At 37.1% G+C, this 27,826-nt stretch overlaps 1 protein-coding gene across 4 annotated transcripts in view; it reads right to left on the bottom strand.

The window, feature by feature from the left end:
* Window positions 1-3,063: 3,063 nt before the first annotated feature.
* PLA2G4A (phospholipase A2 group IVA) overlaps window positions 3,064-27,826 on the bottom strand; it is a 151,407-nt gene continuing 126,644 nt past the window's right edge. For all 4 annotated transcript variants that reach the window (XM_036070942.2, XM_078078035.1, XM_036070943.2 and 1 more), the window contains 4 exons: window positions 23,084-23,268; window positions 13,331-13,526; window positions 11,732-11,889; window positions 3,064-3,691 (listed from right to left, as the gene is read on the bottom strand). In XM_036070942.2, coding sequence (XP_035926835.1) covers window positions 3,560-3,691; window positions 11,732-11,889; window positions 13,331-13,526; window positions 23,084-23,268 — 671 coding nt within the window. In that variant the 3' untranslated portion in view covers window positions 3,064-3,559. The remainder of the gene's footprint in view (window positions 3,692-11,731; window positions 11,890-13,330; window positions 13,527-23,083; window positions 23,269-27,826) is intronic.

The following is a 27,826-nucleotide window of genomic DNA, read 5'->3' on the forward strand; positions in this document are numbered from 1 at the left end:
ACAAATCAGGGGTAGCTATATTTATCTCAGACAAAATAGACTTTAAACTAAAAATGGTAAAAAGACAAAGAAGGTGATTATATAATGATAAAGGGGTCAATATATCAAAAAGACATAACCATTATAAACATTTATGCACCCAACATTGGAGCACTTAAATACATAAAGCAAAAACTAACAGAGCTATAAGGAGAAATACGCAGTAATAAAACAATCGTTAGAGATTTTAATACCTTACTTTCAATAATGGATAGATCACCCAGACAGAGAATCAATAAAGAAACAGCAGATTTGAATAACACTATGGGCCAAATGGACCTAACAGACATATACAGGACATTCTATCCAACAGCAGCAGAATACACATTCTTCTCAATGGCACATGGAACATTTTCTAGGATATACCATATATTAGGCCATAAAACAAGTCTTTGCAAATTCAAGAAGATTGAAATCATACCAAATATCTTCTCTGACTACAATGGCATGAAACTAGAAATCAACAAGAAGAAAACTGGAAATTCATAAACGTGGAAATTAAACAACATTCTACTGACAACCAATGGATCAAAGATGTAATGAAAGGGGGAAATAAAAAGAAAAGACTGAAACAAACAAAAATGGAAACAACATACTGGAATTAGTGTGATGCAGCAAAAGCAGTTCTAAAAGGGAAGTTTACAGCAATAAACATAGTAAGAAACAAAAAATATCTCAAACATCCTAACTCTACTCCCCAAGGAACTAGAAAAAGAACAACAAACTGAACCTAAAGTTAGCAGAAGAAAGGAAATAATAAAGATTAGAGCAGACATAAATGAAATACAGAAGAGAAAACAATTGAAAAGATTTAACCAAACTAGGAGTTAGTTCTTTGAAAAGATAAACAAAATTTAGCTAGACTAACCAAGGAAAAAGGAGAAAGGGCTCAAATCAACAAAATTATAAATGAAAAAGGAGACATTACAAATGATAACACAGAAATTCAAATGATCATAAGAGGCTAACATACTGGACATCTGAGAAAAAGTGGAAAAATTCTTAGAAACATACAACATACCAATACTGACTCAGGAAGAAAGAGAAAACTTAAATAGACCAATTACTAGTAAGGAGATTGAATCAGTGATCCAAAATCTCCCAGCGAAGACAAGCCCTGGACCAGATGGCATCACTAGTGAATTTTACCAAACATCAAAGAAGGGTTAATACCAATTTTTCTCAAACTCTTCCAAAAAAATCAAAGAGGAGGGAACACTCCCAAACTCATTTTCTGAGGCCAGCACTATCTTGATACCAAACCAGAAAAGAACACTACTAGAAAAGAAAACTGTAGGCCAATATCCTGATGAATATAAATCCAAAAATTCTCAATAAAATACTAGCAAGCTGCACTTAGCATCACATGCAAAGGATCATTCACCATCATCAAGTGGAATTTATCCCTGGGATGCAAGGATGGTTGAACATATGCAAATCAATCAATGTGATACATCACATTAATAGAAGGAAAGAAAAGAATCATATGATCATTTTAATAGATGCAGAAAGCATTTGACAAACTGAACATTCATTCATGATAAACACTCCTAACAAATTAGGCATAGAAGGAACATATATCAATATAATAAAGGCCATATATGACAAACTCACAGTTAACATACTCAATGGTAAAAGGCTGAAAGCTTTTCCTCTAAGATCAGGAACAAGACAAATGTGTCTACTCTCACCATTGCTACTCAACATACTACTAGAAGTTTTAGCTAGAGCAATCAGGCAAGAAAAAGAAATAAAAGGTATCAGAGTTGGAAAGGAAAAAGTAAAACTGTCTCTCTTTGCAGATGACATGATTTTATATATAGAAAATCCCAAAGAGGAGTGCCTGGGTGACTCAGTCGGTTAAGCGTCTGCCTTTGGCTCAGGTCATGATTCCAGGGTCCTGGGATCGAGTCCCACATCAGGCTCCTTGCTCCGTGGGGAAGCTACTTCTCCCTCTCCCTGTGCCTGCATCTCCCCCTGCTTGTGCTGTCTCTCCCTCACTCTCTCTCTCTGTCAAGTGAATGAATAAAATCTTTAAAAAAGAAAAAAAAAGAAAAGCCTAAAGACTCAACCAAAAAAAAAAAAAAAAGCTCTAATCAATGAATTCCATTGCAGTATACAAAATAAAGTTTTAGAATACAAAATTAATATACAAAAATCAGTAGTGTTTCTACTACTGTTTAGAAATAAACCCAAAATAAACCCAAGCATATACTGTCAACTAATATTTGACAAGGCCAAGAATACTCAAAGGACAAAAGACAGTCTCTTCAGTAAATGGTGCTAAGGTAATTGGATATTCATTCTTCTTTCCTTGAATTACCTTTCTTTAACCTCTCTATTCATTTGTCTTTTTTCCTGTCACCTTTTATTCACATTTATACCTATGAGGAAAGACAACAAACAATAATAAAGAAGGGAGCACTTGAAAGTTCATTCTTTCCTCGGTTGATTTATGCATACAACAAATTAGTGCCCACTACAGGCCATCAGACATGCTGCAGGATCTGAGGATGCAGCAGTGGACAAAAGTGACAAAAAGACCTGCCCTCAAGGACCTTATATTCCAGTGCAGGTGACCAACAATAAACAGGATGAATAAGTTTCCTTACTATGTTAGTTTCTCCTTATGTTTACACCACTGAACCTTAGTAGTTCAATGGAAACTGAAACCACAGTCATACAATACAGACTGTCCCTAAGACTCATCTTGCAGATACAGCCCTTGCCACTCTTCTGGATTTTTCTGAGGTCAACTGCTCTCTTGTGGACAAACAGTTCAACATAATCTCAAAGTAAAATGTTAAACTAGAAGAGGTTACATTTTTTTTTCTATTTGCTGAATAAAGATATAGTGTTTGTTCAAGAAATGACACATGCTTTCTCCTTTAAGAAAAATAACCATGATTTAAAATGATAAATTTCACATTACCATTTAGGATTAACAATTTTTGTGTTTGAAAGCTATGAATCTGAGAATCTTTCATAGCTACATTGCAATACTCCATTAAAATTAGGCAAAGATTCAGTTATCTCATGCTAATTGCATATTGATGTATTTATTTCATATATGTATACATGTGTATATAAATAAAAAATAGTGTTGTCTCATGGTATGAATAAATCCAGTCAGTGAATAACATTTACACACAATGCAAAGTCGTACTTATTGAGACTGAACTGTTAAATATTCTAAAAAGAAAACATTTTTTTAAAAAAGAGGACACATAAGATAGCTGGTGAGGAATGTCTAAAATTACAATATATGTCCTTACATTTGCATCAGGAAATCTATACTGACAGAAAATGTAGCTGAGTATATTTTTACATAATCACATCATCTATCAACCTAACAAATTTATAATGGTATTATTCTCATGCAGCTAAATAACTGCAACTTTGAGTATCAGCCAGTCTCTTGTGATCAGTACTAATATCTGTACTATGCTTTTAAATCCAGTTGTAATGGAATTTCAAACTGCCTCAGCATCAGAAATTGCTGCCCTTTCCACTACACAAACTATGCTGCGGGTTTGCTTAGAAACTCTTTGTTGAAGAATCGTCTTGCTTCAACATTACTAAGGGAAACAGAGCAGCGAGATGGATTCTGTCTTCTGTATTCAATGCTCTCAACTATGGCGTTCTTTATCACCTGCAAATAGAGGGAAAAGATGAATAATTAGTATTGCTCTAAACTCACGTAAACATTCGTTTGGTCAAAACAAAAATCTAGTTGATCTTTTTATTATAGTTTTCTTTTTGAAATAGAGAGAGAAACCTCGGAGTCATGCATGTGTATATTTAAATCCAACATCCCACCATTATACTCTTGTCAAGCTCATGTCCAGAGCTTAATTTATCTTTATTCTGGTTTTCAATGGGGAGGTGATAAGAGGGAAGAAATAAGTAACTACTAAACGTAGAATTTATGTTCTTTACAGTTAGTGGACAAACAGGAAAGAGGGACCACAACGGAGTAGCAGACTTTCTTTAAGCCTAATGAGAAAAGAAGGCATTGCCGAAGAATTGCCCCGCTTTCTCAGCTAAACAAATACAGTTATAAAACATGGATGTCCTCTATCTAGAAAATACCATACTTTGTGATTTTATTGATGATGACTTTTTTATTCAGAATAATTTTCATATATACTCAAATTAATGGTGACTACAACTTCTAAGATTGCTATTCCAATTATATTTTCTTCTGGTATGAAGTTAACCTAGTTAAGAACTTCTGGAAAGAAGACAAGATTTGGAATTTGGTTAAAGCAGTTGTTGCAGGGCAATGGGAATGGGCTTTGGAAGAGAGGCCTGTATATTAATCTTTTCTCTGTTGCTTATTTGGAACCCTTTCAAAATCAGAAAGACTCCACTCCTAGGACCAGGACTATAGGATTTCATCTTAACCAATGAGCTACAAGTTTCAGGGCACAGAAGAAAATCACAGGGACTATTTTACAATTCCCTTCATTCTCTACCCCAGGGATTGTTAAACAACATTAAGGTATTATGTGCATGTGTTTCAGCCCTCTGCCCTACCTGGCAAGTCCGAGCAGCTTAGGACCCAAGGCCCCCTCCCACTCAGAGCTAGAGTGGCCCACTTGGCCTTGGAGATATGTAGAGGGGTTTTCCCCTGTCCACATCCAGTGTCACTGGGCAAGCCAGGTTCAATGCTTAGAGGAGAGAGATACGTGACCTGGGGGGTGCTAACAAGCAACTAATATTCTGTGACTTTATGTTGGACCTGAGGGGCAGGCCCATCTAATTCTCTAACAGTAACTTTAAACAACAAACAGTTGTATTCTGGAAAGAGGGATTTATCACAGAAATGTGACATCTTTATTTGCTTTATGATTTTTAAATTATATATAGAGAATATGTATAATAAAACATAGTATCATACCTGTATGTATATATATTGTCTTATGGGCTCAAACATTACTGAGTCTTTTAAGAAAAGCAGGTATTTGCTGAGCCCATTTTTCCCAGGAGTAAGGGAAACATAATGAATTCTATGGTGACAGAAGAGTCTTCAGGCCTATGAAGGAGACCCTGACCCAGGACCTCTAGGCACAATCACTTCTTGGCTGTGTGAGATCAAGGAGAATCCTTGAACCTGTTTCATCTTCTTTAAAGTGGGAATAATAATACTAATCTTGGTTTTTGTGGGGATTTGTATAAAGTATTTTGTACAATACCCAGCACCTCAGAAACGTTCCATAACTAGCATCTATTTATTGTTGTTATTTTTAAACTGACCATATGTGTGAAAATGCAGGAGCTTTAATTTGGATACGAGGCTATCAAGTTTAATAGAAATAAACACACAATGTATATCCAATTATGGGCTTATTATATGGTAAAAGTCAGCAAATCAATTCTGCTATCAAATGTGTCCTACTACATCTTTTTTTTTTTTTTTTTTTTAAGATTTTATTTATTTATTTGAGAGAGAGAGCAAGCGAGCAAGTGAGCAGGGCTCAATCCCAGGACTCTGGGATCATGACCTGAGCCGAAGGTAGAAGCTTAACCAACTGAGCCACCCAGGTGCACCCTACTACATATTCTTTTAATAATCTCCCTGCTTTTGGGGGGCCTGGGTGGCTCAGTCCTTAGGCGTCTGCCTTCGGCTCAGGTCATGATCCCAGGGTCCTGGGATCGAGCCCCGCACCGGGCTCCCTGCTCGGTGGGAAGCCTGCTTCTCCCTCTCCCACTCCCCCTGCTTGTGTTCCCTCTCTCACTGTCTCTCCCTCTGTCAAATAAATAAAAATCTTAAAAAAAAAAAAATCTCCCTGCTTTCTAGATAGTATGACAGCAAGTTTTCAGTTGGTGTCTCCTTCACCATACCAGCACAAGACACAGGAACCCTCACTGCAGAGAAATACCCAAGTCAAATAAAAATCAACTCTTTATTTTCCAAATACCTTAAAAGCTTTAAAAAAAAACAAAAACCATAGGGAAATTACATTAATAATGACTGCTGTCAATTCCTTTGTAATAAATTCATAAGCACAAAAAAATCAGCAATATCAATACCATGAACTAGCGGATTTCTCATAAGTGGGCCTTGGCGGTGTTTCTAGTAAACAGGCCATTCTTATGAAGGAAAAGGAATATTTACATTTATTAACTCTGAAAAACCCAAATCATATGCAATTAGAATGTGCAAGTTGAACCACTAGGTGGCATATTAACACTATGAAACCATTGCCCCGATTTTTCAGATTGCTGCAGAACACAGCCATTGGTTGTGATTTATAATTCTATGATATAAACAGAGGAGGCTAAACTCACTCCTACATCAGTGCTAAATCCAAACCTCCTGTCATGACACATGGTACAGTTCCATGTCCAAAGAAGAAATATGCCATCTTTGAATCTTCCTAGTTTTTAAACGATATTAGGTGTAATCTTCATCAGCGTTTATATCTAATTTCCTTTTTCATCCCCCCCTGAAATTCGTTGAGATTCTAAATCTTTCCCTTCTGTGGTATCCTACAACAGCCCTCCTCTCTCAAACCTCTCCGCACCCTGCCCCTCCCTAAGTATGACTGACCCACATCATCCTTCACGGGTGCCCTTCAATAGCCTCCTAATTGTTGATCCAAGACTCTTTAAATCTACAGCAAGAAAGGCAGAGAACAGGGTGCCTGGGTGGCTCAGTTGTCAAGGGTTAAGCGTCTGCCTTCGGCTCAGGTCATGATCCCAGGGTCCTGGGATGGAGCCCCACATCAGGCTCCCTGCTCGGCGGGAAGCCTGCTTCTCCCTCTCCCACTCCCCTTGCTTGTGTTTCCTCTCTCGCTGTGTCTCTTTCTGTCAAATAAATAAAAATCTTAAAAAAAAAAAAAAAGAAAGAAAGGCAGAGAATAAGAAAAGGAAACACATAAAATGTGAACTTCTCCCAAGTAACCCACAAGCAAATACTGAATTCCCACAATAGAAAATTAAAAATGACCCCAACGAGGAAGTTACCATATATTTTGAAAGAGAAATAAAAATTACAGATATAGAAGAATACAAGAAGATATTCTGGTCTTAAAATTGCTACGAATCTGCCAGCAAATGTCTGCCTTTCCAATAAAAACTGAAGTGTCATGAAAGCAGGGGCCTTATTAGTCTTGTCAGTTTTGATCGCAGCACTTAGAACAGAGAAGGGGAACCATAAATATTTGTAAAAGTAATGAATGCACAGAAGGTTGAGTTCAACTAAGTGTAACTCATGGAGACAATGAGATGCATGGAAGGACAGGCAGACTCTGTAAGTGCAGTGGATGGACAGGGCATTCTCAAAGAAAGACGATCCTGTAAAAAGGCTGAAGGTGGGAGATCATGGCATGTGTAGGAAGCATCTGGGAACTGGCCTGGCTGGAATGAAGATTGTGTTTGGGAAATAGTAGGAAATAAGGCTGCTTGAGAAACAGATGGTTCAAAAGTGGGAAAGAGTGAGGAAAAAACATGCGACCCCATCTTGGCTCCCCACATGACTGTGTGACCTCTAGCAATCTGCCTCCATTACCCTTGACTCAGTTTCTTCATATGTAAATAAAGATACCTACCTCAGAGGCTAGTTTTGTGTGTTAAATAGTTGAGGGGAAAATATCTAGCTTATGTTAAACATTCAAAACTTTTTTCGTTTTCTTTTGTACATGGTTGTATCCTTAGTTACTAAAACAGTGACTGACACAGTAGATACTCAATAAATATGTGTTGAATTAATGAATAGAAGATGGAAAGAGATTATAGGCAGCATTAAAGGTAGATGAATTTGGGCCTTACACATTATACACATGGTATATAATAAGCTTCTAAATTACTTTTAAAAGATAAAAAATTTAACTCTACCTAAATGCTACTATGATGATGAAATAGCAATAAATTAAGAATTAAGTACCAGTACTTCTGGATATATACTTTCCCTCATTTAATTAATTATTTTTTAGAGGGAAAGAGAGCACAAGCAGGGGTGGGGGAAGGGTAGAGGGGGAGGAAGAGAGAGAATCTTAAGCAGGCTTCACACCCAGCGTGGAGCCCACTGTGGGGTTCCATCTTACTACCCTGAGATCACAACCTGAGCTGAAATCAAGAGTCGGATGCTTAACCGACTGAAGCACCCCGGGGCCCCACTTTTCCTCATTTTAATTAGCATCGAGTATTTAACACTTTATAGAACCGTTTGAGAATTTTAGAAGCTCATTATTATGCACCATTGGCATATATTGAATGAATTGACACATAACCTGTTCTTAGAATATGCCTACTGATTTAATAAATTGAATGAGTGAGACTGCGTAACAGTACATTTTCCTGTGAACACTGAGTCAACAAGGTCCTGGGAAAGGAACTCTCAGAGCCACATTCTCTCCAGATTAAACTGGTGATTTATGAGGAGAGCATGTAGCCACACTCCATGCCCATTCTACGTGGTCAGAAATTCTGCCTCCAACCAACAGACCTGCATCCTGACACTTGCTATCCCTTCTTCCTATCACATCGAACTCTTCAACAGTTTCAGCCAATAAGTCAATAGCATTTTAAAAATCATTCACTAAAATTTTATTACATATTTATTTTAGGTCCCAGGCATTGTGATGAATGTCTCTGGAGTATACAAAAGGTAAATAAGGCAAGTTATTGTTTTTAAAGGGTTTAAAATTTATAAGTAAAAGCAGAAGACAATATGAACACTGATCATAATTATTATTATCATATTAGTTGCTTCAATTTATTAAGTGTCTCTTACATGCCAAGCCCTTAAATTATATTATTTTACTTAATCAACACCCTGGTCCTACAAGATATGCATCACTGTTTCCCCTTACAAACCAGGAAAGGAAAATTTGGAAGTTAGGCAACGTGTCCAAGGTCACTCATTCAAGAGGGTTTAAACATTCAATTTGGTCTGACTCCAAAGCTTCTGCGTTTCCCGCATACCACATGTCTACTGGTGTAAGTCACTCTGTTTCTATGTTAAGTTTCTTAAAAAAAAAACAAACCACCAGCAACTACCCCCCCCCCCATTAAATACTACCATTGTAAAATGACTGAGGCAATGTTCAGTGAGAAGGAATTTGGGAGGACTGAGTAAGTGCCGAAACCTGATGCTAATGAGAAACCCAGGCTGCTGTCATGACGGGAGCAGAAACAGAGCCAAAGTTCTCTAAAGATGAATGAGAATTTAGGTTCAGCCAAGCAGGCCAGCTAGGATCTCTGGAGAAAAGAAACCAACAGAAGCATACAGCTGTCGGAGACAGGGTGGCCTTTTCAGAATAAAAAGTTAAGCCAGAATGTTAACTGAAGATGAAAATTAGCCTTCAGCCACAGCAGTCGTGGCCACAAACGTGAAAACCACCTTCTCTGGAGCTGGCAGTCAGGGGTCTGCATTAGAAGAGTTTATATTCCAAGGTCCACAATCTGCAAGCAGCTCTGACAGCCCGTGGCAAGTAATGATGTGCCGCATTGCTGAAGTGTGAATTAGTAAGCTACTCTATTCAAATGGTGTGGGAATGAGTGCTTTAGCTAATGACTGAGCCTAATGAGCTCTCCAGCATTCTACCCTGGCAGTTTTGTTGGTCTTCATTTATCATCACTTACCAAGAAGTTTTGATTCTGATAAAATACATTTTCTTGGTTAAAAGTGAGGGGTCAGGACGGTAATCAAAAAAGAGACAAAATGTCAGTGAACACTGGAATTCCTACCTCGGTATGAAATGTACACACATACAGACAGACAGACAGACACACACACACGAATCCCTTGAACACAAGTCTCAATGGTCATATAATTTAAGAGAAAGCTTACATTCATTCATGCCACCTCCAACCCCCAAAATTTACTGCCTAGGCTGCTATTACCTGTATAGACGTGTCTATATTATTAATTCTGGGCACTTGCAAAGGTCTTGGGGTGTATCTGTCCTGGTATAGGATATAGACACACATAAGTAAGGTTCCCACTTATCGAGCAGCTTCGGACTGTTCATACGTCCCCTGATGATTCACTATTGCTATTATGATAGGTGCTGTTACACCCGTTTTAGAGATGAGGCAACTGAGGCCCAAAAAGTTTAAGTAGCGTATTCAAAGTCACACAGGTGGCCCATCTGAGATCTAAATGAGATATAAAGCCCACGACCTTGCTTCTACACACTATGCCAGAGAAGTTTTTGGAAGCAATTAAATCCTGCTTTATTAATTAATGTTTGATGAGCGGTTTGTCAGGGAAGTTATTCTGGAATTCAGTCTGTTTTTGCTTAGGCTTTTACTTTTTCATCTATGTGTCAAACTACTTTGAAGAATATATAAATAAAACTATATCATTCTTTATAGCAAACAGCTTAGCAGGTTTTATATAAACCAGAACTGAAAAACAATGAGAAAAATGTAGTTGTTTTAAGTTACGATACAGATATCTATCCACTCACACTCATCTACAATATATACAGATATAAATACATATATGTACGTATGTGTATCCTTTTATTTTTCCAAGTCCAAGAGGGTATTTATATATTCCTACAGTCTATTTTTTTTTCCATTTGAGGACACCTGATCAAGTTTAATACATTTCATCCTAAGGAATACATTGTTTTGAGTTTGTTCGTTTCACACTAGAAATAGGATTCTTCTGCTATTACCCCTTGGTTCTCTTTTGACAGCATGGGGTTTTATTAAACACAACTCTATCTTGAGAATGTCTGTTTAAATCATGGCTTAAAATACTGATTTTCTCTTAATCCAGCATATGGATTTCAGATGACCATTGATTGTAAGATAAAAGAAAAAAGAAAAAATATATTTAGAAAACTAATCCCATATACACAGAACCCTCATCCATATACTGTGCTTTCTTTTGCACCATTTGCAAGGTATCCAAAAAGATTGGCAAATCAGATACAACACTTGTCCCTCCCCAATTAATTTCTTTCTTTTTCTTTTATTCTTTTCTTTTTAATGTGCAAAATCCAGCTAGGCTAATGAACTTGGGCTTTCATAATGGATAATAATTTGTCAGACACTGTGATTTGGAACTACAAGCCAACATGATTCCAGTTCTACAACAGTGTTCTTAAATGGTGAGTTAGAGATTACAGAATTTCACATGGTCACGGAATCTTAGCAGCAGATATACTGGGGTTAGGGATGACCTAAGTGAAGAGAATGACTTGTTTCTGAAGTTCCTAACGCAAAGCGTACTTGATATCTCATGAGCTAAAAATGGGAAGGCTGCTACTTTTGGCAACATTCCCAAGATCTACAAAAATAAGGGCATTTAAAAGCATGAGTGTGTCTATGAAAATTCGTGATATTTTAGCAGATAACTACACTTCTGGTTACATTCACTTTCCTACCCTTATATTTCCTCCTTATCACTTTTCTTCCTCCTCATAATTTATTTTTATCAGATGACAAATCATTAGATACTTTGGGAAAGAAGCTGAGTATTAACCCATCCTTCAATCAAATTATCATATAAAATATGGGCTCTGCCAATTTAGAGCGATTACTTTTTATTTGTGATTTTTATAGCGTTCTTCTGGAGAGTAATAAAATAACATACAAAAAATAAAATGGTACAATTTGGATGGTATCATTCATAAACCTTATTTTTATTTTTAATGAATTAAAAAGGTATTGCTATGTTCATGTGATATGGAAGTATGTGACATTGTCAAGGATCACAGGAGATACTTACATCAATGTTGTTCAGGGTATTGAAGTGCATGAGATCATGCAGCCTTTTGAATGCTTGATTTGGATATTGAAAGTTGAAGGTCGAAAATGGTGATTCGGGGTCATCAAAAATATCAAAATCAGCTATCTCTTTCTCTTCTTTAGTTTCTCTCGGAACACCTAAATATTAGAAGAGTCTCAAATGGTGTGATTTTGAAAACAGCAAAATATCTCTAAAGCCCAAGAAAGAAAACATACAGATAGCTGTAAACATAACATAGGGAGCCCCCACTGGGGTCATGGGATCTGTAGTATGCACTGTTATGCTCCCACCCATATTCCCTGGGTTGAGATATCCAGGTGTTCTGCCTGGGAAACTTCCAATTGCCTGCATCTGCATCTTTCTACCCCATCCTGCAACAGGCTGTTTTGCTCTCTAGCAGCAGGATGTAAATTCTGGTAAATAACACTCTGCCCCAGGCAGCAGTCAGCCAAAGACTCTAGGAAGTTAGAATATAAATACCCCAGTTCCCTTGACTCTTGTGGTATGAATGGGAAGGATGATTCTGGAGCATAGGTTCTATTCCATTTCCTAGGCTTTCCCAAAAGGATCAAATCTTCCTCATGGTAGTTGGCTTACTAACACATCTTTTGTTGTCTACCTTCCTTTATCACTTCCCTACATCCTTAGTAAAATTCCCTAGTCCACCCAAATAACCGGTCTGCACTTGAATTCCTTTCCTGGAATCTGCTTCTGGGGAATCCAAACCAAAACATTATCTAACTGTGTTCATGCCACAGGAATGGGTTTCAAGTATACTGTTCAATAACTAAAAATGCCCACCAATTCTTCCTTCTCTTGTTTTGAAGAATGACTCGTAATAACCTCCCTTCCTGATCCTTTCTCTGTCTTCCTCCACCATCTGGAAGATCACTTTCTTCTCCATCATCCCATGTCAAATCTGCCATGACTATCTTTTATATCTTTTCCTCTCATAACTGCACTTTCTGGTCCAAGGATAATATGATTTTTAGGCCTTAAGTATCCTGCCTGTCAATCTCTAGATCTCCTTTTGTTAATCAATATTTTCCAGGATATAGAAGAATCTACAGACTCTGGATGTAGTAAAACAGGACAACTGTGCCTTGAACTTGATTCTCTTTTTCTATAAAACATAACGAAGCAACCTGAAATTATTATTTATGTTGTACTGCCAGATTATATTAATCCTGTGGTCACTTAACATTCCCAGAGTTTTTGTATGATTTGTTCTGAAACAAGGGCTCCCTTGCAAGGGTAATTTTCAAAATATTTAATAATCCCTATGGCAAGGGTGCCAATCAATCAGAACAAACATAAGCCCAGGTTTTGGAATAAAGCCCCAGAGATTTTTATTGAGCCAGTTGTTGACGTATCAGTTTCTGAATTATGAAGAACTCAGGGAATCTTGGAGTGAGAAAGAGGGCAGTACTTGAGGTCTCAGGATAGTAGTTATTTATTAAGGTAAGGGGAGCATTCAAAATTGTAGTAGCTAGTACAGCAAGTGCTGTTATAAACCCACTTAATATCAGTCTTTTACCGGATTTCTACTTTATAGAACACAATTTATTCCCCATGTACCTGGAGCCTTGTACTTTCTGAAGTTGATGTTGGCCAGAACAAAGTGGATGATAGTTGGGCAGTCTTTCTCCACATCAGGATTCTTGGGTTTAAAGACATAGCACTCCTTCAGTCCTTCTCGATCAAACACTTGAGGATCAATCTTTGGAAAGGGGAGCTTGTTCATTTTGGCCCACTTTTCTGCAAGTAGAAGTTCCTATGGAGGAGAGGTAAAGATGCTTTTGGGAATTTTCAGTTTTTATTTATTAAGTTGGTCTGGCCATCATTCAGTGTTCATCAAGTGTTAACTGTGTGCTAGCAATGTGCTCCTTGCTAAGATGAATAATGACCCTGTTCTCCAGAAGCTCATTAATTAAAAAAAAAAAAAGCACTCTATAAGTACACTTGTTAATTTTTGGCATAGGGCTAGCTCCATAGGAGGCATGTGAAAATTTACTGATGAACTGAACTGAATGAAATTATAGTGATATAATTGTTATAGGAAAAAAAAACCCATTAGGGCTCTGGTCATTTATAAGCCCTGTGAATATTTTTTAACCCTTCAGAGTCAAAGAATGATGAAGCAAAATGAGGAACACTCTGGTACTGAATTTTTACTTGTACCTTCTCAGCACAACCAATTAAAATTAGTAAATTTTATGTATACAAATATATTTGAGTTACTCTGAATCAGCTTTTCTTTTGCATCTGTTTATAAAAAGAATTTAACTTCTGGACTCAGAATGTTATATGTGTAGTGGCCAAGAATGGGCCAGACAGGGAAACCAAGAGTTTAGCTAATGGGCGTGGCAGATTGTGTGATGGTTTCCACATATTAGCTCCCTTCCCAGTAAGAGAATTATACATCCCCACCAGAATGAGAGGACACCTAAACACAACGACAGCAGTTGATTTGTAGCTGCTGACATGAAACGTGACCAAGAAAAACATGTTTGTTGTTGGCCACTGAGATTTTAGGTTTGTTTCTGCATCCAGGCTGACTAATGCAGTGGGTAAGCACACACACACACAGTATTAGATTGAAACAAGAAAGCATAAATCAATATGGAGAGATGCCATAAATACAGCTTATTTATGTTTATATACAGCTTAAGGGGTAGTGAGAAAAATAAGAAGCAGACTCTCAGTGGTAAAAGGGCAGACTCCGGGGCCTGATTGCCTGAGTTCAAATGCAAGCTGTGGGACCACGGGCACGTTTCCTAATGTCTCCACACTCAATAGCCTCAAATATAAAATGAGTATGATAATAATAATATATATCTTATGATTGCCAGTAGAATAAAATAATGTCTGTACAGTATTCAGAGTGGTCCCGGACACCTATCAATTGCTATACAGAAGTTTGATAAATAAATGTCAATAAAGAGAGGAAGAGAGGTGGAAGGGGAAAAGTAAGGAAAGAAAAGGAAAAAGAAAGAGAGACAGGTACAGAGAAATTCCCATAGAGACGAGGTTTTAGGGAAATGATCATTACAATCTCAAGTTATTTTAACCTACTCCTTGTCATCACATCGATTTATTCAATGATAACCATTAGTTGCAAATCAAAGCTCCATGCTAAGAGGTGGGGATATCACAGTGAGTGAAACTCTTGTCATTATGGGATTTACAGCCTGGTGACTGAAAGATAATAATCAAATTACTCCTTAGGCTTAAAACCATAGTAAATGCTATGAAAAAAGTATTCACCATGAGAATTGAATATGAATATATTCAGTATATGTGGACTATTTCTTCAGAGTGTACATTAATTCATTCAACAATTATTATTGAATACCTGCTATGTTCTAGGCATAACTTGGCTGTCTTTGAATCCTTGAAGATCATAAATCAATGGGAAAGATAAATAATAGATATGATAGTACAGTATGATAGAGGCAGAGGATGTGATGGATGTCTCCATGCCTGGGCTATGCAGTCTGAAAGGCCCACCTCAAACACAGACACCTAGATTTGCTAGCTGGGTGGTCTGAGACACACTGCGTAGCCACCACAAGTCAACAGGGAAGAAATTATTTTGTGGTGTGTATTTAGTGATATTCCCCTGATGGCACCATGGGAATCATAAGAACCAACCAACCAACTAACCAAACAGGGACTAGGCTGTTCACTATCCCTGAAATGGTAGGCTCCCAACCCCATTTCACCTACATTCCACCTGTTTCTTATTTCTCAGCAACTCATTTTCTATCACTGTATGTAAAGTTAATACCATTATCTTCCTCAGGACTGATATGAGGATTAAATGAGATAATGTATTTTTAAAAACTCAGTAATTTATATTTAACAATATAATTTATATTTTAAATATTTAGATTTAAAACAGCACCTTAAATTTATAGAAAAATATACATTCAACTTTCACTGTTCTTGATGCTTCTGGAATGTTGTGAATTTTACATTGATCAACTCTCAATGCCATTTATAATAAAAATCTGGGAGAACAAAGGATTTAATGTATATTAAAGCAGTTGTTGCATAAACTAATAGGCAAAATATGATATTTTACTGAAAAAAATATTTTATTATATAATATTATTATAGTTATATATATATTCTAGTTTGAAATTTGAGGAAATTTAAGGAAACTTTTATCACTAGCTCCTTTTTTACCTCCTGTTTAGTTGAATTATTCAGTTTATTTCTTGTCTGGCACTTTCACAATTATTCATTCAAGATTATTCAACACCAAAATAAAACCAAGAAGTTCATACTGTGGATCAATTGCGTGAGAATGAGGCAAAAAAAAAGAGCTTTCTAGTGTTTACAAACGTGACTCAGGATGACTAACGATGTGTTGATGTGTGAGGAAAGAGGAAAAGAGAACTTTGTGAAGTAAAAGACCAAGCTATTTTTACATAGATATTTCATGTTGGAATCAGGAAGCAATTGAAACTTTCCCTTTCCTGATATGATCCTTCTGGGGAAAAGGTTAAAAACTGATGACTATAGAGACAGTGATTACAGGATGGAAAAACTACCTCCTTTCTGATGTCTCGTTTCTCTGTAAAGACTGAGAAACAATGACCCAGACTATGACTAGAGCAGACGAGTTTGAAAAGGGTATTTTAGAAGAATGCCACGAGCAAGAACATTGCTGCTTCATACATTATGGCAATATGCCTATCATAAGTATCCATTTTGGTTGTTGGACACCTCATATACTTCAGATTTCCATAGACTGACTCATGGTAAATTGCCAGTACGCTTCTTTGTAAGATGTACACAGTTTTGAGTACTAAGACACTGTGAAGGATAAGGAAAACAGTCTAAATAACACAGAAATATATTCAAACTATAGTGTGAGTGGCATATATACGCCATTTTATTTATTTTTATAGATGGATAAATATATATTTATATGTATTTTTAAATAAATATATATTTATATATAATAAATTAGCTTTTCTCAAGAGGAAATGAGCTTTTTCTCTGCACACACCTAGGATACAGGCTTTCTATGATGTTTCTCAATATTTACCATCTATTTTTGGATTGGGAAGTGGTATAAGTATAAATATGCATGTAAATATGTAAATAAATTGAATCTTAAAAAAATTATTGAAGCAAGTAATAGAAGATACAATGGATAGAAACTATAATTTAGAATTCAGTATTTTGTGGGTATGGTCATCATCACTTCCAATAAAAAGCATGCTGGTATTAGGTTCCATGAGCTTTATAATGCAACAGGTGTGAAAATAATTTTGCATATTTAATAATGTGTAGAATTTACATAGCACTTTATAGTTCTCGTTAGTTCTTCACTAAGATGTTACTATGCCTTCACAAAAATATGTAGAGAACTTAATGTTGGGTATATCTACTCATCACAAGGCATCTGATCCTTAATGACCAATACAGGTGTAGTGGGTTCAATGGGGACCCTCCAAAAGATAAGTCCATGCTCTTACCTCCCCCCCCCCAAGCCCCAGGACATATGAATGTGACCTTATTTGGAAGAGGGGCTTTTGCAAATGTGATTAAGCTAAGCATCTAAAAATGAGGTCGTCATGGTTATCTGAGTGGGCCATATAATCCAATGACAAATATCCTCATAAGAAGACACACACACAGAAGAGAGGCCATATGGAGCTGGAGGCTCACACTGGAGTTATGTAGCCATAAGCCAAGGAAAGCCTGGAGCTGCCAGAAGCTGGAAAAGGCAAGGACAAATTCTTCTGTAGAGCCTTTGCAGGGAGTGTGGCCCAGAGGAAACCTTGATTTCAATTTCTGGCCTCCAGAACTGTGAGAGAATACATTTCTGTTTGTTTTAATCCACTCCATTTGTGGTAATTTGTGATGGCAGCCCTTGGAAACTAATGTTTGAGGTAAATCTGTAAATGCTACATTTAGCAACAGGCAGTTCTCTTTATCAGCCGTAGTGGATCAATGCCCGGAAAGCTAACACTTGGACCGTTCGGCCACGATGGTGCGGCAACCCAAAATACAAGTCAGAAGTAAATCATATTGAAGAGGCTCTAACACAAGGATCATGCCATAATGTTAACAAATAAATCAGGTTGGTGTGGGAAAATACAATTATTTTTCTGGTGTGTGTGTGTGTATGTGAGAGAGAGAGAGAGAGAGTTTGATGGATTTTGGCCTTGAGTGAAAAACAGAAAGATGAAGTCAGTTTAGATACATTACTTCCGTCATTTGTGAAGACTGGCTCATCTCCAATTTTCCTTCCTTCCCTCCTCCTCTTTGCCTTCCCTCATTACCTCCTTCTCTCCTTTTCTCCTTCCTTCTTTCCTTTTATTTTTAAGAAAATGAACCCACTGTTCTGGTTTCTGCTCATTAAGCATTTAAAAGGGCACTGAAAAACTGAGTTAGATTTTATGTCCAATATATGGCAACATAATACAAAATAACATTATTTAGGGCATAATAACTCTAATTCAGTACTCTCCATAAAATTTAGTAAGGCGCAAAAAAAAAAAAATCTCTAGTGGTAAACTCTGAATTCTCCTATACTCCTTGCTTGCGCCTCGCCAGAGCCAAAGCTTTCTTTAAAATGTTTTTTTTTTTCTAAAATCACAGTCTGTTTCTTTTGCAGACTTGAATAGGAAGACCCTGGCTTATTTTCATGACCAACATTAAAGACACATGCTATTAGAATTCTCCTTGGATGGACCCTAATGGTGAAATAAATTTGCATGGCATATATCTAAGCTATTAAAGGTTAACAAAAAGAAACTACACAAAATGAAGCATAGAGCTGCTTTTCTTAAATCAATTAAGAATATTATTTAGAGGGTGCCTGGGTGGCTCAGATGGTTAAGCGTCTGCCTTCGGCTCAGGTCATGATCCCGGGGTCCTGGGATCGAGTCCCGCATCGGGCTCCCTGCTAGGCGGGGAGCCTGCTTCTCCCTCTGCCTCTGCCTCTCTCTCTCTCTCTCTCTGACTCTCATGAATAAATAAATAAAACATTTAAAAAAAAAAAAAGAATATTATTTAGAATCATGAGGCTCTTTATATCTGGACTACTATTAGGGTACATGCCTACAAATCTAAAAAAAACCCAAAAAACAACAAAAAGACCCAAAAAAACCCCTCCAGTATTACTCCCAGTGACATCGTCAGTTTCCAAGGCCAGTTTGCGGCTATCAAAAGCCGTGATATCTATCATTCATATCTCCCCGACAAAAATCTGAGACTTAACTATTCTTACGAAATGTTTATATCAATAATTGTGAAATAAAGTTTATGGTTTTAATTTTTGGCTCAGCATTTTTGCTCTGCTCTTTTATTACAAATGGCATTCATATTTCAGTCTCAAAAACAGAAAATTATTCACTACTTAATCGACTTAATAAAATCCTGTTATTACACGGGAGCTTTTCCCCTCCTCTCAAAAAACTTCACGTAGATTCCTTATCAATTTTTAAACCTTACTATATTATATCTAAAATAAGTATCCTAAAAACAATAAAAAATAAAATAAGTGTCCTACTTCAGCATTAATAGTGCAGTATTTTTATCAATTTAAAAATTATATTTGGGGGCACCTGGGTGAATCAGTCAGTTAAGTGACTGAGAAAGTTGGTTAAGTTAAGAGAGAAAGTGACAAGATAGCAATAATCTGAAAGTTGAAAATAGAGCATTCTTAAAAAGTTCTTGCATATTCACATACAGAGATACCATTCTGTGTTTATAATTATGTTTAAAAAATATTTAACGTCATGGGAAAATGCTCACAGTATAATTTTAAGTAGAAAGAAGCAGAATGCAAAGCAATATGATCCTGGTGTACACACACACACACACACACACACACACACACACAAAGACTAAAGGAAAACAGTAAAATATCAGCAATTGTTTATGAATAACAGAAATGATATATATTCCAAATTTCTAAATTTTTTTTTACAATAAGTATATATTCTTCTTGACTAGAAATAATGAATCAAAGTCCATTTAAAAACTACAACAAAGTACAATGGTTCTTTTTAGAGGTACAGAGTGATATCCTCAAACCTTCCCAAGATTAACTCATGAGGTAGTAGAGCTGTGATTCATATATAGAATGATGGCTTTGACATTTTACACTCCCATTGGTGAAATGAATAATACAGTTTCTTCCACCTCCAGAACTAGCTTCGAAGCTATCATCTTAGAGTCATCCATTGGAACCTCCCCACTGCTGCTCACGGTCATCAAATCCAGCTCTTGGCTTTCTCAGTCACTCGTCCTGTACAGTACTTTATTATCCTATGCTTCGATTATAGTAAACTCCTCTTTTTAAAAAAAAATTAATTTTTTTTAAATGCGGGGCTTGAACTCACAACCTGAGATCAGAACCTGAGCTGAGATCAAGAGTCAGACGCTTAACTGACTGAGCCACCCAGGTGTCCTGTAGTAAATCTCTCTTAATTTTCATCTTTTGCTCTTCAAGTCATCCTACTTTCCACTGTGGGATTAATCATCCTAAAATTCCAATTTCATGAAGTCGTTTGTCAGCTGCAAACTCTTCACTGATTCTCTATTTCCCAACATGCAGCCCTAAAGCCCTCCTACTGGGAGCTTAATATTTATCACTTCTAGTCAGATCGCTCCATCTCCTCAGAAGTGCTCACTGCCATCTCTGTGCCATTTTCATCCTGTTCTATTTATTTCCCTGCTCATCTACTCCAGGATACACCTATCTATTCTTTTTTTTTTTTTTAAAGATTTTATTTATTTATTTGAGAGAGAGAGCACATGAGAGGGGGGAGGGTCAGAGGGAGAAGCAGACTCCCTGCCGAGCAGGGAGTCCGATGCGGGACTCGATCCAGGGACTCCAGGATCATGACCTGAGCCGAAGGCAGTCGCTTAACCAACTGAGCCACCCAGGCGCCCCTACACCTATCTATTCTTATATGGATCTCCCATAACACACATGCTTATACAAAGTCAAATTACTATTTAACAATAAGTTGCTCATTTTCCTTCCAGGTTGACTCTTGTGTATAAAAGTCTTTCCCCCAAGAAAGCTAAAATGTTTTGGAGATCAAGAACCATGGTTTATCATTAACTGCGGGACACAGCACACAGCACAGAAAAAAATACTGTAAAACGTGTTCAAAGGAGGCAGCTAGTAAAGGGGAAAGATCATTAGATTGTCCTTCTGGAGCCTTGAAATCTGGTCCAGCGTGACCACTTCTTAACCAGCACTTTTCCAGCCAGGTCCTGGGGCTATGTTCTGTTCACCCATTATCTTATTTAATTTGTTGATATGATGAAATTGCTCATCTCACCAACCCTTGTTTCCTTGTTAGAATACCAGTAACTGCCTCAAAAAAAAAAAAAAAAAAATCAAACGTGAAAGCAATTTTAAAAAATGAGACTTTATATATATTAAAGAGCTGTTACAATAGCCACTATCAGTCTTGAGAGCAGCTTAATCACAGTATAAGGGGAAGGAAAGCAGATGTCAGAGAACCCGGGTTATAACTGACTTCCTGGTTGACCTGGTTATCACTGACTCTTCCTTGCTGACCTGAGTTATCACTGGCCCTTCATGGTTGACCTGGGTTATCACTGACTCTTCCTGGTTGGGAGATCATGGACTGTGTCACTTAACCTCTATGAATTTCCGTGTCTTAATTGATGAAATGGGTATAATAACTCCATCACTCTCATAGCATTTCATTCATTCACTCATAAAAAATGACCTACTCACACTTTGGCCAGCACTTACAATACAATTAGAACCAAATGATTAGAACAAAACATACATTCAAAATAGTGTTCTAGTTCCCAAGGAGTTCCAGACAGTGGAAGATATATGTATATATATACAGACAATAGACCATGAAAATTGCCATATTTAGAAGAATCTACTAAGTCCTTTGTACTGACACTCAATCTGTGGAGGTCAAGAAAGATAACATTTGAGATGTGTCTAAAGAAAGTTTGAGGTTTCCAGGTGGAGGGAACAGTAACATTCATGGTCTCACTTGGGTGAGGCCACAGTGCTGCTAAGCAATGTATGCTGCCTGTTGGAATTTCTTCTCATTTCTTCAGAGGCAGGCTTTTATTCTCGCCAGGTTCCTGGCTCCACCACCTCTACCCTCTCACTCTCAAAAGATAACACTGAATTATAATTTCTACAAAAGTGAGAAGTCATCAGGTGAATACTTTCTTAACTTCCCTCTCCGTGCCTAACAGTGACCTTCCATCACAGCCATCGGATTCCCCCTGCCCTCTTGCCCCAATATCAACATTTATAAATTACTCTCCACCTATATTTTTATATCTCCTTTGCACTCTTCACCCCTGTAGCCTTCCGAGGGCTGTGACCCTATCATATATGCCATCTCTCCATTCTCCAATAACATATTCATTAATGACTCCCAGCCATCAGCATTTAAACACATTCGAGTCTCTTCTGTTAACAACCCACCTCTCCTATACACAGTTTTCCTGTTCCCCACCTCTTGCAGATACAGCGCATCTCCTTCTTCCCTGGACAGTCTACAGGATTATCTCCATTTTCCTATCTTCCACCCTTCCTTCAAAACATTGCAGTATGATTGCTGCCCTCATGATGTTATTGAAACTGCCTTTGGGGTGCCTGGGTGGCTCAGTTGGTTAAGCGACTGCCTTTGGCTCAGGTCATGATCCTGGAGTCCCAGGATCGAGTCCCACATCGGGCTCCCTGCTCAACGGGGAGTCTGCTCCTGCTTCTCCTTCTGACCCTCCCCCCTCTCATGCTCTCTCTCTCTTTCATTCTCTCTCTCTCTAATAAATAAAATCTTAAAAAAAAAAAAAAGAAAAAAGAAACTGCCTTTGTCCAGTTCACCGAAGACTTCCTTGTTAAATATCTTCAACTGATTTTCACAACACTGTATACTTCCTTGATTTTCATTATTTTCCCCTGATAATTGCTGTTGTACCTTCAAAATAGTATTTCATGTCCTCTCTCCAAGTATAACTCCCCATGCATGGTTTTAATTATCTTTAACTTGCTAACATCCAAATCTCAGCGTAATTTCCTTGAACTTCAGATAGGTCGCATAATTCTTGTTCTGCTTAAGATTGTAAACTTTAATGGGGTCCTCTTTTTCTTTTTTTCTCCTTTTCTTTTTATAAGTTTCTTTAAGAAGGGGAGTGATTGAATCACATCTGTGTTTTTAAAATATGACTCATAGTAATGTAGAAAAATAGGCTCAAGGGATAAGAAATTGGAGGGAAGAGGACTAAGATATCTACAAGGCATGCAAAAGAACATGCTAGATCATGGGATGCTATATAAATTCTCCTTACCTTGAACGGAGGACTAGAGTCACATGGTCTTGCAGAAAAGTCAAAGGAGATAATGAGATCAACTCCCCTCTGAGGTCTCAGGATCAAGGGGTATGGCAGGTTAAATGTGAGGCCACTGTCCACGACGTGAATCTTTTTACTTTTGACATCCAGAGGCTCATATATTTGCTCAAATTCATCAGGATCTTTAAAAAGGAAAGAAACAAAAGAATGAATTAAGTGACCACTTAACATTATTTAGAACATAAACATATTTTTAATGTCAATTTGTGAATACAATTTCATATGGTTAGGCCCTCAGGGGAGTCAAACAGAACTGGACACGGGTCCTACTTTAGCAACTGTAAATGAATTATTTTCTTTAACTCAGAGTTTCCACTTTCAGGGTTAAAGGTCAAATAAGGGTGCTGTGAGGACTAAGTGGGACAATGCATGGAAAGTACTTAGCTCAGGCCCTGGCATTAACTCTAAGCTGCGATCATGATTCCTTTAACAGTATTACCTCACTTTACCTAGGTCTTTACTGGCTTAAAAGCATGTCCTCAGACATTATCTTGTTTTAAGTCATGACAGACATGTGAGGTAGACGATCTCTGTAAGTGAAGGATGAAATAAATTCATCTCTACAGTGACAGAACTGGGGAGTGGCGGAGTCTGAATGGATCCCACACTGCATCTCCCAAGGTGACTGGAGTCCAGGGAAATCACCCAGTCAACACATTCAGCAGACATGTATTGTCTGCTACTATTTGGGCTCTATTCTACGTGCTGAACAAGATGCAAACTCTGCTCTAACAGAATTCATAGCAATGATAGAAAATTTACATTTTAAAAATCTATCAATTTTTAAATTGATAAAAATACTACACTATTAATGCTGAAGTAGGACACTTATTTTATTTTTTATTGTTTTTAGGATACTTATTTTAGATATAATATAGTAAGGTTTAAAAATTGATAAGGAATCTACGTGAAGTTTTTTGAGAGGAGGGGAAAAGCTCCCGTGTAATAACCGGATTTTATTAAGTCGATTAAGTAGTGAATAATTTTCTGTTTTTGAGACTGAAATATGAATGCCATTTGTAATAAAAGAGCAGAGCAAAAATGCTGAGCCAAAAATTAAAACCATAAACTTTATTTCACAATTATTGATATAAACATTTCATAATACTGACAAATCAGTAAACAGATAGTTCAGGCAGTATTAAATGCACTGTAGAAAATGATAGAGGGTCATATCCCATAATAGGGAGTAACTTCAGTTGGATAATCAGGAGAGACCTCTGAGAAGACGACCTTAAGCTGAGACCAGATTAATAATACAGAATGGGCCAACCAAAGATTTGGGGGGATATTTTTTCCAGGGAAAGAACCAGAGCAAAGGCCCTGAGGCAGAATCAGACTTATACCAAGTCTTAGGAACAGCAAGAAGCCCAGTGTGGCTACAGTATTGGAGGAGAGTAGAATGAGGTGACAAGGGGATCTGAAAGAAAGCAGGGTCTAGAAGTCATTTGTTTTAATAGAAAATGGTAACATGCTTCTCTTCACGTTTATGTGTGGTGCTCCTCATTCACTTCCCACGAAACAGAGGTGTGATCAGAATTGAAGTGATTTGAGCTGAATGAAATGACATGCAATTGTTTTGGTCTGTCTCCTTGTCCTCACATGTGTTCCGTTAAGAAGAAGGCTGGAAAGTTCAAGAACAGAGTGAGGATGTTCATACTAGACATGCATTATGATCTCTGAGAACGCTAGTAACTTCCATTTGGCAAGCCTTTTCACAGAGGCAGTAATAAAAACTAGAGGGTCAGACTAACCTGTGTTTATAGAACCCCTCCCCATACATGGTGGTTAATATGTATTATCCAGGAAAACGTTCAGCACATGGTGGGAATCCACTGCATGTTCATTTCCTCCATATATTTCTAAATAAGAATGATACTGACTATAATCCTCTCATAGTGAATTTTATCATTATGTTTTAAGAGCAAGGGATCCCAAAGAAAGGCAAATCTTTTAAATTCTTCCTGTCCCATTAATCCCACAATTCTCCTCATCATTAAAATCTGAAAAGTAGTGGGCGCCTGGGTGGCTCAGTTGGTTAAGCGACTGCCTTCGGCTCAGGTCATGATCCTGGAGTCCCGGGATCGAGTCCCACATCGGGCTCCCTGCTCAGCAGGGAGTCTGCTTCTCCCTCTGACCCTCCTCCCTCTCATGCTCTCTGTCTCTCATTCTCTCTCTCGCAAATAAATAAAATCTTAAAAAAAAATAAAATAAAATAAAATCTGAAAAGTAGCAATGAAACAATTATTAGCACCACGCTCTAACCAACTGAGCTAACCGGCCACTTAGCAATGAAACAATTAGGCTTGACGTTTATTCAATGTGAATCCAAAACAGTTCTAAATTAGATTTGGGCTTAATTACTTAAGAAAATGTTATTATCTTTTACGTTTCTACAGTTAACAGGGAATCATGTGGTTTTTTTCTCTCCTGTTCATTAAAATTTCTCATCCCTAGAATACTGAATAACAAGTGAATGCTACAAACATATACTAGTGTTTAGGCATGAAGAGGAAAAGAGTTTACAGTTGAGGTGATTTGTATTGTCCAGAACTGGTGAATGAGAAAAGGTGTGAATGAATGGTCTTAAACAAAAAAACAAATATGCTAAAAAAAAAAAAAAGCTATGGGGGAATGGTTTAGACAAGAATAAGGTCGTATGATTGAATACATGACTGAACGAAAAGGTAGGCCAAGTTAAAAAAAAAAAAAAAGTCTTGCTATATCTGAGGTGAATGCGTAGGCCAACAAGGACAGAAAAATCATTTGGTAAATAATTATCTCCAGGTTAATTCTCCTTTCTTTTTTTATCAACTATGTGTGGATTGTAGTGACAAAGTACTTTGCTACCAGCCAAGATTGTAAATTTCTATCACAGAAACTTGAACCTCAGAATTATAACATTGAAAAATATATATATTCTCAAACACGATTTTAATATTTTCCTCTGAAATATTTGTTTAAAAACTACATATGTAAAAAAATTAAAAAAATAAAAGACTACATATGTAAATTTTTTAAAGGTGAACAATTGTGGGTCTTTGTCTTCTATTAGTTTTTAAATATTTGACTAAGAAGCTGGGTACTTTTATTTCTCCTAAAAGCAGCTTCATGTATTTTGAGTGTCTCTCATGTATTAGAAATTTTATATATGAGATTTATCATTCTTCTAAGACTCTTACAAAAGAGGTATGATTAGTGTCATATGAAAGATAAGGACGCTAAGACCCAAGAGGTCCAGTTTCACACAGTGACAGTCAGGATTCCAAGCCTGGCCCAGGTCTAAGCCAACTGCATCCTGTGTCCCATGGTTGCTTCAGTAAGTGGTGGGGCCATAGAACTGAAAAGGTTTAAAAATGGCTAACTTAAAAAGCAGCAATTACAATAGAGAGAGGCTAACTACGCATGCAGCTGTCAATCATCAAAACCACATTAATATGTGTCTTTAATCACAAGTCAACACAAACGTCTTAAAAACACATTAGTGGCAATATTTTTTACAATGCAGTGATTTCTCCTCATATTATAAAGTATAATGACAGTTCACAAATAGTTTTCTTTGGCTTCCTACACTTAGTGCTTTTTTTTGAATTTTAGCTAAAAGATTCACCGAAGCAGACCATTTCTCTCATATTGTTTGATATGCTCCTTCTCGTCATGAAACTGGTAGTCTCCTTTTTTCCTCTTTTATATCCAAGATAACATCTGAGAGACAAATCATGACGTGACCAATTCCCAGCTCTGGCATATAGCTAAACACCATGGTTCCACCCTTCCAAAGAAACTGACGGGAAGTAGTGTTTCTTAATTGTGTTGCAAACAACATAGTTTTGCAAGATATTAACAGATGTTCTACACACAAAATAAGAGTTTCATGATCAAATAGGTTTGAGAAATAGAAGATCAACAGCTTAAAGTAATGGCCAGTTATATTGTGTGTTTCCTATTCTCCTTACTATGCCTTGGGCTAACTGCCCTTTTTAATGAGGATGCTACTTAAAAAAAAAAAAAAAAATGCTACTTAATCTTCACAGGAAGTCTGTAAGATAGGTACCACTATTATTTCTATTTTGTAAGTAAACTTGGAGTAAGTAGTGAGGATTGTTGCAACCTTGCTGTCCTACGGTTCCAGGTTCCATCGGGATCAGGGGTGTTGGTTTTTAGTTTGGCTCTATTTTTCTATCATTGCTAACCGACGTTTATGCTAAGTAACTGCTCAAGACTGTCCTGCTAATAAATGGCCCAGCCAGGATTCAAATGTAAGCCAGGCTGCTTTTTCAAGTACTATCTTGAGGCACCTTGAGTAGGGCTGCTTAAATTCATTAGAGTATCCCAAATCATTGTGAAGAGGGGGATGGAGTTAGTTTTTCCAAATTTATTTGAACTTGAACCCGATTTATTGTATAACATCTACTAGAATGTCCGAGAGAGTTTGATAAATCCCACTATGGGAGAATATCCTCCCACAGTTTAAAGCATACATGGTTTCTAAACCTGTAAATGAGTTAATCAGGTTCTTTGTTAGGTATGGAAACATGCTGTGTTTTATAATTATGTACCATCTCCTTAAAGCAGTTCAGCTATGAATATTTGCAATGGTCATTTTTTTTTTAAAGATTTTATTTATTTATTTGACAGAGAGAGAGAGCGAGAGAGTGAGCGAGCGAGCACAAGCAGGGG

Source organism: Halichoerus grypus, chromosome 7, assembly GCF_964656455.1.
Source record: "Halichoerus grypus chromosome 7, mHalGry1.hap1.1, whole genome shotgun sequence".
Lineage (NCBI taxonomy): Eukaryota > Metazoa > Chordata > Mammalia > Carnivora > Phocidae > Halichoerus > Halichoerus grypus.